Source organism: Pelmatolapia mariae, linkage group LG23 (genome assembly GCF_036321145.2).
Source record: "Pelmatolapia mariae isolate MD_Pm_ZW linkage group LG23, Pm_UMD_F_2, whole genome shotgun sequence".
Lineage (NCBI taxonomy): Eukaryota > Metazoa > Chordata > Actinopteri > Cichliformes > Cichlidae > Pelmatolapia > Pelmatolapia mariae.
In genome coordinates, this window is record NC_086246.1 from 31,177,284 (window position 1) to 31,193,002 (window position 15,719).

The window sequence follows — 15,719 nt, forward strand, 5'->3', positions numbered from 1 at the left end:
TCCATAGGTCAAAAAGAAGTTATTTAATTGTTTATTACATTGAAGCAAAAATATTAAACATATTTAATCTTAATAATATAATGTATATATGTAAGCTTGCATATATCACAGAAGAAACAGCAAAGACTGGGATGAATGCACAAAGCTGACACTGATTTCTCCCGTGTCAGCCTGTTTTACTAAAACTCATCCTAGACATGTGACATCACATGGTAAAAATGCAAACCATGGTTGTAAAGATGTTGCTGGCAGCAGTTTCCTGTTTTCTCTCTTTTGTTTTTTTTCTGACATATACAAATGCAACCAAAGGAAGTGAAACACGTTGCCATGGTAACATGGAAACTTGTCAGTCACCTCCATATATTTCTGCAAATACTGATGTCATTGGTCTAATGTGTAACAACAAAATGTGTGACTTCCTGTCCAATATGTTCAGGCAAAAGATAAAAGGATTGTTACTTAATATAAAAACACAATTTGGAGAAACACGTGTGAACCTTAGTTTACCATGATTTATAAAATGTTAAACTAAAACTCGTACATTGGGTAGATAATGTTGTAATCTTCACTCTATACTGCTGGTCCTTTTATCACCCAGCTAAAAAAAAAACACTCTGAAGTTACAAACACCCTAACGCTAACGCTGATCTACCTCTACGCAGAGGGAGATCATGCAACCTACAAGCAGATCTGAGGGGCAGTCCAGCAGGTCCTTACATTTAGACTTGTTTTTTTTTTCTAATGGTCAACTACAATATTCAAAACAGCTTTCCTAAATGATGATATATGAATATACATAGCACTATGTGTGTGTGAGTGTGCGTGTCTGTGTGTGACACCAATGCTCAGGCCCCTATAAAACAGGATGTGTGGGGGTATGCCGTACTCTCTGCACCTCAGGCTGAAGGGTAATGAACTACTTCTCTCTTTCCTAGCTGTTCCACACATTCCTAGCACCCTCCAACTGTGGCTTTCTATTTCCTTTTATGACAGGCAGACCCCCACTGTCAATAAATTCCTCTCTCTCTACAATTACACACACCCAGGCTTATAGCTAAACTAACCAAAATGCGCACATTCACAAATCCTGTCCTATTCTTATGATCTACAGCTGTACCCTATCATCTAAACAAACTTGAGCCTATTTTATTCTAATCATTGTTTTCTTGTACTCACAATAATTATAATCATCACATATTCAAACAGTAATATCCAGTTCTTCACTTTACCTTAAATACTACTGATCCTCTTTGAATTATGGATCATCCAAACTGCTTTAAAATCCTGTTTAGATGTGTTAAACTGAGTGATTATTAATGAATTGAAGCTTCCAGTTACAGTGACTCAGTGTATTTCAGTGTGTGATTCATGGCGCCATCTAGTGGACTGATAGTAGAAGTAGAGCAGCTGATGGCAGCTTCCTCTGCCTCACACTGCTGTCTGACTGCATTCAGCTGAATGCAGGAAAGAAGCAGCTGATATTTTGCACAGCACAGAAAGGAGGATTTCAGTTGATGTCCCATGAATGATTTGTGTTTCCTCTGCAGGTGAAGGTAGAAAGTGTGTGTGAGCTGATGTGGATGTGAATTCAGCAGCATGGATCAGTGTGAGGACAGAGAGGAGGGAGTCCCTCCATGTGAAACAACTCTGTGTGAGAGCCAGACCAAAGCTCAGAGGTGAGATGACCATCTCTAACTGTCCATGACTCTTCTCCATGTCACAGCAGCTCAGCACTCACATCACTGCTCCACCATTATTTACAGGAACCAACCTGGACCTGAACCCAGCTGTGTGTCCTTAAAAAGCAGTGATTCAAAGGAAGCTGTGATTAATTTCAGACAAAAAAGTTCCTTTGGTAAAATGTAAGTTGTTATTGGTATTAACTGATTTGAACTTCAAATACACATTTTAAGGTTTTATGTGCAAGGAAACATTTGCGGAATTTAACAACATTTCTTCTGTCAGGATTCATCAAAGACCAGACGCACCTGGACATGAGTATAAAGATCAACCCAGCAATGTCTCCTTTAAGAGCAATAATTCAAGGAAACTGCCTACTGATTTTAAAGATGGACAGGCTAATTCTGTAAAGTAAGCAGAAGCATGTTGACTTTGTTAAGATATAGAAAGCAAATACATTTTGTTAACTTTTGTTTTGCTGCTGTTTTGATTTTCAGGCCTTTAGATGAATGTATGACCACAAGAGGAAAGATTTCCTCAATTCATGTCCATATTAGTTTTGTTTATGAGACAGTCCTGCTTTTGGTCTTGAAATAATTGTATTAACCTCTTTTTTTTTTTTTTTTTAAACATTCTTTCTGTCAGTATCCATCAGACTCCAAATTCTCCTGAACCTAAACCCAGCTGTGTGTCCTTAAAGAGTGATCAATCAAAGGATATGAGCATTGATTTTAAAGGACAACATTTTGCTCCAGATAGGTAATCTCTATTTAAATGTAACTGACTCAGCATGGAGAGTTTCTCTGCTTTCCACAAGTTTAGGCCTGTTTGTGCTGATTTTTGTGTCTGATATCCGATATTTATTCTAATCTACTGGACCGATAGGTCTTCTCATCACCTCTGTTCCCTTCACCTGTCTGCCCACTGAAGTCTGCTGCAATTACCACTCTGTAATCCCTGCCCAGGAACACTCTTTACCATTTCACCTAGCTTACTTCATAATTTGTCTTTCTCTTCCGAATTACATTTCGGAACAACCTGTGGGGCATGCCCACTAAAAATACTTAACATCACCTGTTGGATTACTGGTGTTAAACTCATGACCTTTTTCTTTCCAAGTTCCTTAGATCCTGTCTGACATTCTTTTGACCTACACAGCACTATTCACATACTTTTTCTTCCTCCTACTTCATTATGTTTCATATCTACACCTTTGAACAATAGTTTGAATCCACCTCCAACGCCCCTGGCCTCGCTGTCCTTCCACACACAACATATCTATGTCCCTTCTTTCGCTCAACCAGTTTGCTTTGTTTACCAATTGTGGCCCACCATTTAAAGCCCATATTGTTACCTTCCTTCTCTCTCACTGCATTTGAATATGCCTTTCCCTTCTCCTCCTTTTTTGCCTTTAGCCAATACTGGCAGTTTTAACTGTCACCCTGTTAATCAGCAGAGTTGTTTGTTAACCCAGGTCCTGACCAGTCCGGTATAGAAATCACATTCTTGATGACCAAATGTTTGATTTGGCGAAGATTGGGCTTGGGACTGCCAATTATACTCCTACCTCTTTAAGAGTGTTCTTGACTTTGTTAGATTCAGTGTTGTTTTTTTTCTTTTGATAATGCTAAAGTGGTGATTGAATTCATTCTCTTTAAAAATATATATCAGATTATTGATTTGGCTACTCCTAGAATTTTTGCTACCTATATGATAGGTTTATTTTGATTCCTCCATAGCTTGGACCAGGAGGGCTCAGAGGTACCCAGTGGGCAATCTGCACATCCGTGTCAAACACACTTGGAATCAATATTTATGGTCTGTACATGTATAACCAGTTTTACATATATTTTGTTCACAGTCATCTATATGCTGCAGTTTGCAGACCAGTGGATTGTTAGTATGTACAACAGGGATCTGATGTTTGGCTCAATTATTTCAATTTATTGTACCATTCGTGTGGTATTTTGTTCCAGCTCGTGGAGGACAACATCATCTCTTTTGTGAAGAAACAACTGAAGGAACTACAGGAGGTTTTACATGCAGATTTTCCAGAATACTTAGAAAGTCAGAGCAAGGATGAAGAGATGCTGGAGGCTGAGGTTAAAGAGCAGTGGGAAAACAGCAGAGAGGCTTTGGTGAAGATTACACTGCACTTTCTGAGGAAAATTAAGCAAGAGGAACTTGCTGATAGTCTGCAAAACAGTAAGAGGATATTTCTCAAGATTGCAGATGTTGTATAAATGCAACTAATATCTCAAGAGCTAGACAAACATATGTTCACTCTTTAGGGGAATGAGATGTTGACTATATAATAATTCATGTATTTGGGTTATTTATTTTATGTTTTCAGAAGTCTTTGCTCGACGTTATCAATATGAACTTAAATCTCACCTAAAGAAGAAATTTGGGTTTGTGTTTGAGGGGATCGCTAAAACAGGAAATCCAACCCTTCTGAATCAGATCTACACAGAGCTCTACATCACAGAGGGAGGGACTGGAAACGTGAATGCCAAACATGAGATAAGACAGATTGAAACAGCATCGAGGAAACTACACAAAAAAGAAACAACAATTAGACAAGAAGACATCTTTAAACCCCCACCTGGAAGAGATAAACCAATCAGAACAGTGCTGACAAAGGGAGTGGCTGGCATTGGGAAAACAGTCTTAACACAGAAGTTCACGCTAGACTGGGCTGAAAAAAAGGCTAACCAGAATTTTCAGTTCATATTTCCATTTGCATTCAGAGAACTGAATGTCCTTAAAGAGAAAAAGTTGAGTTTGGTGGAACTTGTTAATCTCTTCTTTAGTGAAATCAGAGAAGTAAGAATCTGCAGCTTTGAGGACTTCCAGGTTGTGTTTATCTTTGATGGTCTGGATGAGTGCCGACTGCCTCTGGATTTCCACAACACTGAGCTCATAACTGACCCTGGAAAGCCCACCTCAGTTGATGCGCTGCTGATAAACCTCATCAAGGGAAACCTGCTTCCCTCTGCTCAGCTCTGGATAACCACACGACCTGCAGCAGCCAATCAGATCCCTGCTGAGTGTGTCGACATGGTGACAGAGGTCAGGGGGTTCACTGACCCACAGAAGGAGGAGTACTTCAGGAAGAGATCTAGAGATGAGAAGCAGGCCAGCAGGATCATTTCCCACATCAAGACATCACGAAGCCTCCACATCATGTGTCACATCCCAGTCTTCTGCTGGATCACTGCTACAGTTGTGGAGGATGTGCTGAAAACCAGAGAGGGAGGACAGCTGCCAAAGACCTTGACTGATATGTACATCCACTTCCTGGTTGTTCAGACTAAAATGAAGAAGGTCAAGTATGATGGAGGAGCTGAGACAGATCCACACTGGAGTCCAGAGAGCAGGAAGATGGTTGAGTCTCTGGGAAAACTGGCTTTTGATCAGCTGCAGAAAGACAACCTGATCTTCTATGAATCAGACCTGACAGAGTGTGGCATCGATATCAGAGCAGCCTCAGTGTGCTCAGGAGTGTTCACACAGATCTTTAAAGAGGAGAGAGGGCTGTACCAGGAGAAGGTGTTCTGCTTTGTCCATCTGAGTGTTCAGGAGTTTCTGGCTGCTCTTCATGTTCATCTGACCTTCATCAACTCTGGACTCAATCTGCTGGAAGAAAAACAAAACACCTCCAGGAACTTTGAAACAACACAACATACAGGGTCTCAATTCTATCAGACTGCTGTCAAAAAGGCCTTACAGAGTCCAAATGGATTACTGGACTTGTTTCTTCGCTTCCTCCTGGGTCTTTCACTGCAGTCCAATCAGACCCTCCTACAAGGTCTTCTGACACAGACAGAAAATGGCTCACAGATCAATCAGGAAACTGTCCAGTACATCAAGAGGAAACTCAATGAGAATCTGTCTGTAGAGAAAAGCATCAACCTGTTCCACTGTCTAAATGAGCTGAATGATCGTGCCATAGTGGAGAAGATCCAACAGTCTTTGAGTTCAGAACATTTCTCCACAGATGAGCTGTCTCCTGCTCAGTGGTCAGCTCTGGTTTTCATCTTACTGTCATCAGAAGAAGACCTTGAGGTTTTTGACTTGAAGAAATATTCTGCTTCAGAGGATGCTCTTCTGAGGCTTCTGCCAGTAGTCAAAGCTTCTCAAAAAGCTCTGTAAGTTATAAAGTTTTAAAGATTTAAACATCCTTCTCTCCCTTTAACAGGAATGACAAACACATCCATCACTGTTTAATTTCATATTACTGTATCTTCAGGCTAAATAGCTGTAACCTGTCAGAGAGAAGCTGTGAAGCTCTGTCCTCTGTGCTTAAAATGGAGGACTGTGAGTTGACAGCTATAGATCTGAGTAACAACAACCTGCGGGACTCAGGAGTGAAGTTGATATCTGCTGGACTGAAACATCCACACATTACACTGAAAACTATCAGGTCAGATAATGTATTTTGCAATTTGATATGAGAAGGCAATTAGTAGATATTTAAAAAGAAAACTTCCCAGACTTTGAATTTGATGTTTTACAGATGTATATTCGTGTTTTTTATTATTAAGATCTATAAAGTCTGGTGATGAGGCAACTTGATGAGACTAACAAACTCATATATACATTTATTGGAAAAAGTTAAGCATTTCATTTTTAGCACTTTATTTATTCAGAGTAGGCCAGTAAAGACTTTGCATGTACAAGAATTATCTTTTATTTTTTGGTGTTTTGTTGTCTTTCCAGACTGAGTGGCTGTGACCTATCACAGAGAAGCTGTGAAATTATATCCTCCATTCTCAGTTCCCAGTTCTGTAGTCTAATTGAGCTGGACTTGAGTAACAATGACCTGGCAAAATCAGGACTGAAAGTGTTGTCTTCTGGGTTAGAAAGTCTTCACTGTAAACTAGAAACACTCAGGTCAGGATTCTACATTTTTTTTATTACTAATAACCACTTTAGTTAGCTTCATTTTTATGATTGTTAAATAGACGGTTTTTAGGATTTTTCATAAATTTTCTCCTTCTTTCCACCATAATGTATCATCACAAATGATTCCAATTTTTACTTGAATTTGGTTAAAGACTAAAAATAGGTTCCAACTTAGTTTAAGTTTAGCATAGATTTATATTTTTTACTTTCATTTTAACTATTCTACTTTTATTTGAACTATTATATTTCATTGTTTATCATATCATTGACTATGATAAAACATTTAGATTTTAATGTTTTCTCTCAGTGATTTATAGTAACCTAAATGATCATCTGTGTTTTAATTTAGTGCCATCTTCTGACCCACTTCTTTTTAACTGCACTGCTGTTCTGGAAGATTAGCTGTCATGCTTGGTGTCTGCAGGTTGTCAGGTTGTTTGATCACAGACGAAGCTTGTGGTTCTCTCGTCTCAGCTCTGAGCTCCAACCCTTCTTATCTGAGGGAGCTGGACCTGAGCTACAATCATCCAGGACACGAACAAGTAAAGCAGCTGTCCGCTATACAGAAGGATCCATACTGGGGACTTAACACTCTAAGGTATAGAGAAGCCTTTTGCAGCCACAGCCAGTCTCTGATATAACAGTAATAGACGACAGTTCTTTCTGTCCTTTATTCCCTCTGGTACACTTGCCTCATTGTTCGATGTGTATGATATTTAGACATCAACATGTATGAGCTCCATCAAAAGAGTAAACTAACATATTAGTTGATGGGTCTGTCTAACACAGGCCCACAGCTGGAACGTTCAAGACAATTTACTACACAGCAAAAAGCAAGCCACAAGTAGGCAAAGTTGTTACTCATGTATGAGGGAGACCTGCCTGGAGCCAAGTGTCGTTCCACCCACTTGACCTTCGTCAGACTCTCAGCCAGTCCCTGTAGCACTCCTTTTATTGTGGTTACATCAATGTATAGATGTATGTAGAGGTTCATTAACATATGATGTCTTACATAGGTATACATGTGGACAAAGAATGCCTTGTCTGTGTGTCGTGTGTGTGTGTGGGGGGGGGGGGGGGGGGGGGGGGGGGGGGGGAGACCCCGTGAAGACTCCCCACCCTACTGGCGCCAGAGAGTCCAGCAGTTCACATAAACAAAGGCTCTTACACTCAAACAGATATACGTATGTTTGCTATACCATATATCAACAAGAGAAGATACGACCTCTCCTAGAAGGTGTGTGATCTATGCCAGAACACTCTGAAGAGGAGTGAACGCACTCCCCTCTTCATGCTACACCGAGTTGTTACAGACCTCCTAGGATGAGACATTCTTTCAATCTACAAATGATTATATACTTCTAAGCATATATAAATATATATTTCTAAGCATAAATGACAATCCAACAATACAAATCTAACATTAGTCACATGAAATAATTAAGCATCAGCTTTTGACTTCATCTAATTAAAATGTATTCCACTGCTATGCTGCTGTTTCTGACAGTTACTGTTGAAACTGTGCTCCCTTAAAAGATTAAGAGAGCACTTATCTTTCACTCATAGTTACTAGTTGGGTGAAGCCATTTATTAAACAACTGTGTTTGCCTGTTTTAAAAATCTTACTGAAAACAGAAAATACCAACATGACCCTAATTCAAAGTTTACATACCCTAGATCTTAATAAATAAATAAAAACATGTGGATGTGTGACCCTCCAAGAAGATGCTTCACCCAACCATCACAGACATGCTGGCTCCTGCCGTGTAACATTTGCCAAATTTGTTTGCTCTAAAGGTGGAGTGCTTCTTCTTAAAAATGCTCATGAAGGATTGCGTGATTGTTTTTTATTTAGCAACTACAGTGCCTAAAGGCAGCTGTTGTCATGACTGGCACTCTAAAAATATCATTCAGTTGAACTGATATTAATTTAATCACTTTAGTTGTTTGTTTTATAAATTATGGACTCATTTATTAAACAAACTATTTTATGAAACAAACAAAAATGTATCAGTACTTTGATATAAATAAATTATATTAATTTTGAATCTATAAGGCTGTGCTGAATCTATATGGTGAAGCTGTGCTGCCCATAATATGTACCTTTCAGACCACATCACCGTGAGTTCATTTTGGGGATTATTATTTTTTAATAAGTTTCACACGATCTGAAGAGTAAAGTAAATAACATGCTTACAACAAGAAAGTCAAAATGTCTGCTCAGCCTGCAATTTTTATAAATATGTTGGACTGCTCCTTTATCAGTGTCTAACTGTACGTGTATGAGAGCGATGTAATGCCTATGTGTGCATGCTGAAAGAGACTGTGCTGGTCTGACCCCCCTCCTCCTTTCAGGGTGGACCCTGCTGGAGTCCGATGGTTGAGACCAGGTCTGAGGAAGTGTAAGTGTGTTTTTAATGTGATTCATGAAAACAAAGCAGCACACATTCAACCATCTTCAAACTGTCACATCACTCATTCACATCTCTGATGTCAGGAGTCATCATCAAAGTGTCAATCAATGAACAGATGATGGATCAATAACTGCAGCTGGATTGTGTTTGTTCTCTTCATCAGATTCCTGTCAACTCACAATCGACACAAACACAGTACACAGAAATCTCAAACTGTCTGAAAACAACAGGAAGGTGATGTTTGTGGAGGAGGTTCAGCCGTATCCTGATCATCCTGACAGATTTGATTGCATCTGTCCTCAACTGCTGTATAGAAATGGTCTGACTGGTCGCTGTTACTGGGAGGTCGAGTGGAGAGGGGGAGTTTATATATCAGTGAGTTACAGAACAATCAGAAGGAAAGGGAGGACAGGCTGTGTGTTTGGAAAAAATGATCAGTCCTGGAGTCTGAGCTGCTCTGATTATTTTGGTTACTCTGTGTGGCACAATAAGCAAAAAACATCCATCTCCTCCTCCTCTGTCTCTAAGAGAGTAGCAGTGTATGTGGACTGTCCTGCTGGCACTCTGTCCTTCTACAGAGTCTCTAACACTCTGATCCACCTGCACACCTTCAACACCACATTCACTGAACCTCTTTATCCTGGGTTTACGGTCTCATTTGGTTCTTCAGTGTGTCTGTGTGTAGTTTAGTATGAATTTCTATAGTCTTGTTGAACATTTCAGTCGGTACATGTCTGCCTTTCTCAGTCAAAAACATGTTTTCAGATTCATGGATTCAATCAGTTGATGTTTTAAATGATGATGGAAACTTCAGTTATTGAAAAATGGAATCTATGATTATCCCAGGATTTTTTTTTTTTTGTATGTTGTGTTTCTCTGAAGTTTAGTTCAGCTCATAGTCTTTATATAATACCTCTTCATTAAATAACTGTAATAATAGCATGTAAATTTGGAGACAAAGCTTCTGAAGTATAACATTGTTATTCAGATTTATAAAGAAGTAAATTTCATGGTACTGCATCAGTGACCCAGTATTTGTGTTTTTCTGATTTCATTTATAATGTGGGATTTAGTATTATTTATGGTTCAGTTTCCTTCTTTGTCCTACTTGTTCCAGTGTTCCTAGTTTAGGCACTTGTATTTCTGGTTTTGAGTGTCTTATTTTTATTTAGTCTGTTTCACGTTTTGCCTCCATGCATGTTAAGTACTGTTTCCATGTTTATTATTGTCTCCCGAGTCACTGTGCTTGCATGTCTTGAGTCTGAGTTTATGTATGTTTCCTGTTTTATTTTGATAGTGCTTTGTCCTGTCTTCAGTTTTGCTTCCTTCCTGTCATATTGTGTGTGATTAGTCCCAGCCGTGTTTCCCTCCTGTTCCTCATTCTCTCCTTATCCTTTGAGTATTTGAGTCCTCTGTTTCCCTCGGCCCGTTGTCGTGTCGTCCCACTAGCTGTGTGTTTCTCCGTGTTCCTCGGTTTCCTCACAACTCCCTGTTCCAACCTTTTTGTTTCCAGTCTTCTTCTTTACTAGTTTTGGATTTTGTTTCTTATATCCTGTATTCAATTTTTTCCACAGCGCAATAAAGCTGCCTTCCTAAGTTCACCCCTTTGTGTTTTTAAATTCAGCCTCATCCTGTTAGATAAGGATATTAACTTTTTGGGTAAGTCAGGCTTTCTGATTCAGGGTTCGTGTATGCTCACCTGAAAGGTAGCATCTGTTCTCCTGTACAAAATTAACTGATTGAGCACTTCCTACTGCAAACTCAGTAGTATAAAGAACATATAAATAAATAGTAAGATTTAACACTTTTGCTGCAAATATAATTGGGATTTGATCATCACATATAAAAAAGCAGGACAAGAAATCTATCAGCTCAGCTTAACACTATATTGTTGCTCAGTGTGATGTCAATACTGCTGTTTATTTCTAACATGGTAGCTGCACATTAGAGATCTGAAACTTTAAACGCACACACCTAAACATTAAAGGTTACTCAGTGTGTTTATCTCTGGTATTCTCCCATAGCTTAATAAAGGAGTGTGAAAATCACTTCAAAGTGAATTTAATGTTATTTATTCACAGATATTTCTATAATCTAACATCATCAACCGAATATATGCAAATTCCTGTGACAATACCAAACACAGTTTGTGCTGCTCCAACTTTACAGCTGAGCTTCATTTGGTTGTATTATGTTAATATTTTTCATGAAATAGTAAAATATCTCAGTAGAAACATGGGATGTTCTGTTGTGAATAAAATATGGGTTTAGCAGATTTGCAGATGATTGCATTCCGTTTTTATTATATTTTCCACAGCGTCATAGTTTCGTGGAAATGGGGTTGTACTATAAAACTGTGTAAAATTACTATAGATATATTTGTTTAATTTGGTAGAATTAAACATGAAATTTGAAATAATTTGATGATACACACTAAGGAAAAGAAAAGGAAGAGATTTTGTCAACACTAACAGAAACTCTCATGGGACTAATGTCTAACAGTGGGTAAATGGACTGATGCAGCACTTTTCTAATCTCGTGGGGCATCAGAGTGTTTTATACAACATGTCCCATTAACCACTGTTTATACAAGCAGGGTTTTTTTTTATGTTTAAGTGCTTTCTATCTTACATTCACACACATGCAAACTCCAATAGATGCATCAGAGAGTGAGTTGGTGTTAGTAGCTTGCCCAAGAATAATTGGCATCCAGACTGGAGCAGTCACCAACTTTCAGTAGAATGCCTGCGCAACCTCCTGAGGTAGATCCATGGAACAAGAAATATACAATGTGTGATGCATTAGTTGTACAAGGGAGCCATCTTGCGTTCAACATATTGCTAGACAAAATAATTTAATAAATAATAATAATAATAAAAACGTTATTAAAAAAGAAACACGTTGACACATGATGGTGTCACAATACAATCATCAAAATATAAAAACTAAAAAGTAAGCAGAAAGTGAATGGATCTGACTACTTCCTGAAATTAATCTTTAGCTGTCATTAAAGTGACGCCCACAGCTCACACAGAAAGAAACACATTGTACAAACGGACAGTCACCTATTTTAAAAAGCTCAAAATTATTTGAACAATTGACCGAAAAGCAATTTCATGTCAATGTGGATAAGCCATAGTTAGCTATAGTTAGCTCTAAAAATTCTTTTAGAGAGAAAGCAAAAACTTCAGAAGAGGCCAAATCAACAGTCTGGTACATTCTTAAAAAGAAGCAATGCCAGCTCAGCAAAAAGGTCTGAAAGATCACAGAAGACAGGAAAAGTGCATGATGACCAAATTATTTCCATGGTTAAGAAAAACAATTTCATTGTTCATTGAACATCCAGAACACTCTTGAGGATGTACATGTATCATTCTCAAGGGCAACAATCAAGAGATCATGAACAGAAACACAACAAGGTGCAAACCACTGGTTACACTGCACCCACGTAGGCCTTCGTGGCCTATGTGGGCCGGCCCTTGAGGCCTGGAGTTGCCCACCCCTGCTCTAAAGCAACCTAAGAGTCTGTCAAGGCAAAAAAAATGAGATGTATTTTTCAATGAGGAAGTCAGTCACCTGATTTCACCAAAGAAAGCATGTAAGCATCTCAAGGGAGGAATTTTCTGATGTCCTTAGGTTTTAGACTTCAGGACTTTCATCTAAGTATTAAAAACAGCTTTTATAAACTGATCAGGAAATAATGGAAAACCAAAAACACAAAAGCTGTCAATCATTTTGTCCACCTACTTTTGAGCTTCTGAAAATGGGGCACTATGTATAAACTGGATAGAAATCCCGAATAATGAGTGCAACATTTCTGTTAATTCAATCTAAAAGACTACACTTGAATTTCATATTACAGTTTTTCTCGATTGCTTAAACACTATAACCAGGCCTCTAAACTAAAATTTCAAAACCATAAACGCTATTGGTCAAAAAGCTCACCCATTTCCCTGAACTATAAACACTATTCCCTGCTTTGACACATGACTCAAATTTGGTGAACTGGTACTGCAAAACTCTACACACAAATCCCTACATTTTACAGTGCTTACACCATGTAGTCATGTAGAAAGCACTAGCATGCAATAATGTTAACGTAAGTCAGCATAGCTTGAGCCCAATTAGCACACAATTAACCAGGTGGAAACACTAGGAGTCAAAATTTAGCACACACCAATCAGAACCTGCGATGGATAGATAAAAGGGCCAAAGTCAGCTCATTCAGGTTTGAAACAATGGATCCAAAGAGATGCAAAGGAAGAGGACGTGGTGGAGAAAGAGGACGTGGTGAAGGAGGAGGAGGAGGTGGAGGTGGAGAACGACGGCGACAAGGAAGGGGAAGAGCAAGGGCACGAAGACAGTCAGTCTCGGATGAAATTCGAGCCACTTTAGTTGACCATGTCCTTGTCCATGGGATGACTATGAGGGAGGCTGGGCAACGAGTACAACCAAATTTGAGTCGCTTCACTGTTGCCTCCATCATCAGAACCTTCAGGGAGGAAAACAGGTAGGTGTACTTGCAGTAAGACTGCTTTGTACAGTAACGTTTAAGTTACTGAATTTATGTGTCTTGAGTTTCAGTATGTTTCCATTATTTTCCTGTAAAATGAATGTGTGACAGTTACAGTAATGAGTGCTTCTATTTTTGTAGGACACAGAGACGACCACCTGGTGGAGGCAGGTTAAGGCTTTTGTCAGAGGAGCAAGAGAGGGAACTTGTAAACATGGTAATTGCAAATAATGTAATCCGCCTGCAAGAGATTCAAAGGAGAGTGATTGAGGATGATCATCTTTTTCGAGGCATAAATGCCATCAGCCTCTCCACAATTGACCGCATCCTCCGAAAGAATCAATTCCGGATGAAACAGGCATACCGAGTCCCTTTCGAACGAAACTCTGACAGAGTGAAAAACCAACGTGTGGAATATGTTCAGGTATGAGTTTTGATACTGTATAAGGTATTGTGTACCATCACAGCATGGCAGTTTATGCTGCCATTTCAGCACTCTTGAACTTTGGTTCAGGGTACCGATTGACGCTACTGTGTTATGTGTTTTGCAGAGAATCTTTGAGATTGAAGGACGGCCTGTTCCCCATGAAATGATCTTTGTGGATGAGGCAGGTTTTAACCTGACCAAAAGAAGGAAAAGGGGGAGGAACATAATTGGCCATCGGGCTATTGTAAATGTCCCTGGTCAGCGTGGGGGGAATGTCACTATGTGCGCAGCCATCAGCCAACGAGGGGTACTCCACCGCCATGCCGTACTAGGACCCTATAACACTATGCTTCTCCTTGCTTTTCTTGATGGTTTAAGACAACATATGTTCCAGCTGGACTACAGGGAACCAGCACAGCCAGAGCAGCCTCACTACGTTGTTGTGTGGGATAACGTCAGCTTCCATCGCGCTGCTCTGGTTCGTGACTGGTTTACCAATAACCCAAGGTTTTCTAATATCTTTCTGCCTGCATACTCCCCCTTTCTAAACCCGATAGAGGAGTTATTTTCGGCATGGCGGTGGAAAGTGTATGACCGAGAACCTTATGTCCGTGTTCACCTCCTTCAGGCCATGGAAGAGGCCTGCCTAGACATATCAGTAGATGCATGCCAGGGGTGGATCAGGCATGCAAGAGGATTTTACCCCCGCTGCCTGGCTGGGGCCAATATAGCCTGTGATGTGGATGAGATTCTCTGGCCTGACCCAGACCAAAGACAAGATGCTGTGGTGGGATAATGTTTCTGGTGTGTGTTGTACTGTATAGTACATGAATGACAATGTGCTACTGTACATACATTGGTTGCGTCTTTTGTGTTTATCATGTGACAAGGGTTTTGAAGGGGAGAACCATAAGCAACCTAATTGTTTTGGAACTATTGTTTTGAATTAATTGTACCAGTGTGCAAAACTCTGTTGTAGTGTGTGTGTTTTTGAGGGCTTGTGTTTGATGTCTGAGGGCAAAGTTCGGTTTTTCAGCAGGAGTGAATAGTTTTGGGTGTAGAGCTTCATTTTGACCTGGAAATAGGATGTTTGGGGAATTGAGTGAGATGTTATGGATTTGTGTTTACTGTTGTGCGGATATGAGGCGTAGTTTCAAGAAATGTGTTTTAGCAATCGAGAAAAACTGTAATATTAACAGACAACCCACTCTGTATCTCAAGTGCTAAACAATACTAATCTCACTAAACCCGTTCAGTTTTGTGTGATGACATACTCTCTCTTAATATGTATATGATAATAAAACCACTCTCAGTGTTGTTATATAATTATGATTCCCATATTAAAAGAAATGTGAAATTTTAGTGCACTTTTATTTTGAAACACAGACTTCAAGTTTTACATGTTTGTAAACTGTTTTCAGTCAAGATCACATCTTGTACATTTACATGATTAAAAATGATATTTGTAAACTGATTTGATTTTCACATGTATTTCATACAATCAAAATATGCACCGTGTTTTACACCACACCTTTATTTCTTGCATTAATTCATTTAAAATAAAGAAATGACACTCACTGGTATCTTTATTATCATGCCACCTGCCTGTAATGTTATTACATGACTACTGTGAAAATCATTATGACATCTGTGCATGTTCCGACTCACACATGCAGTCCAAAATCAGTGCAGTTTTGCAAAAGTACCAAAAAAAAAGAAAGCAGACTAACAACTTTAATGCAATTATTACAGCCTCACTTTCTTTTTTCACTATTCG

The 15,719-nt window shown here is 39.2% G+C and overlaps 1 protein-coding gene across 1 annotated transcript; it reads left to right on the forward strand.

The window, feature by feature from the left end:
* Positions 1 to 1,553: 1,553 nt before the first annotated feature.
* LOC134620318 (NACHT, LRR and PYD domains-containing protein 12-like) lies at positions 1,554 to 9,735 on the forward strand. Its single transcript, XM_063466430.1, has 12 exons — positions 1,554 to 1,676; positions 1,764 to 1,862; positions 1,966 to 2,091; positions 2,326 to 2,439; positions 3,420 to 3,498; positions 3,657 to 3,885; positions 4,034 to 5,831; positions 5,933 to 6,106; positions 6,403 to 6,576; positions 7,013 to 7,186; positions 8,944 to 8,990; positions 9,166 to 9,735. Exons 1-12 carry the CDS (start codon positions 1,597 to 1,599, stop codon positions 9,690 to 9,692), a joined length of 3,621 nt encoding a protein of 1,206 aa, XP_063322500.1. The 5' UTR covers positions 1,554 to 1,596; the 3' UTR covers positions 9,693 to 9,735.
* The last annotated feature ends 5,984 nt before the right edge of the window (positions 9,736 to 15,719 follow it).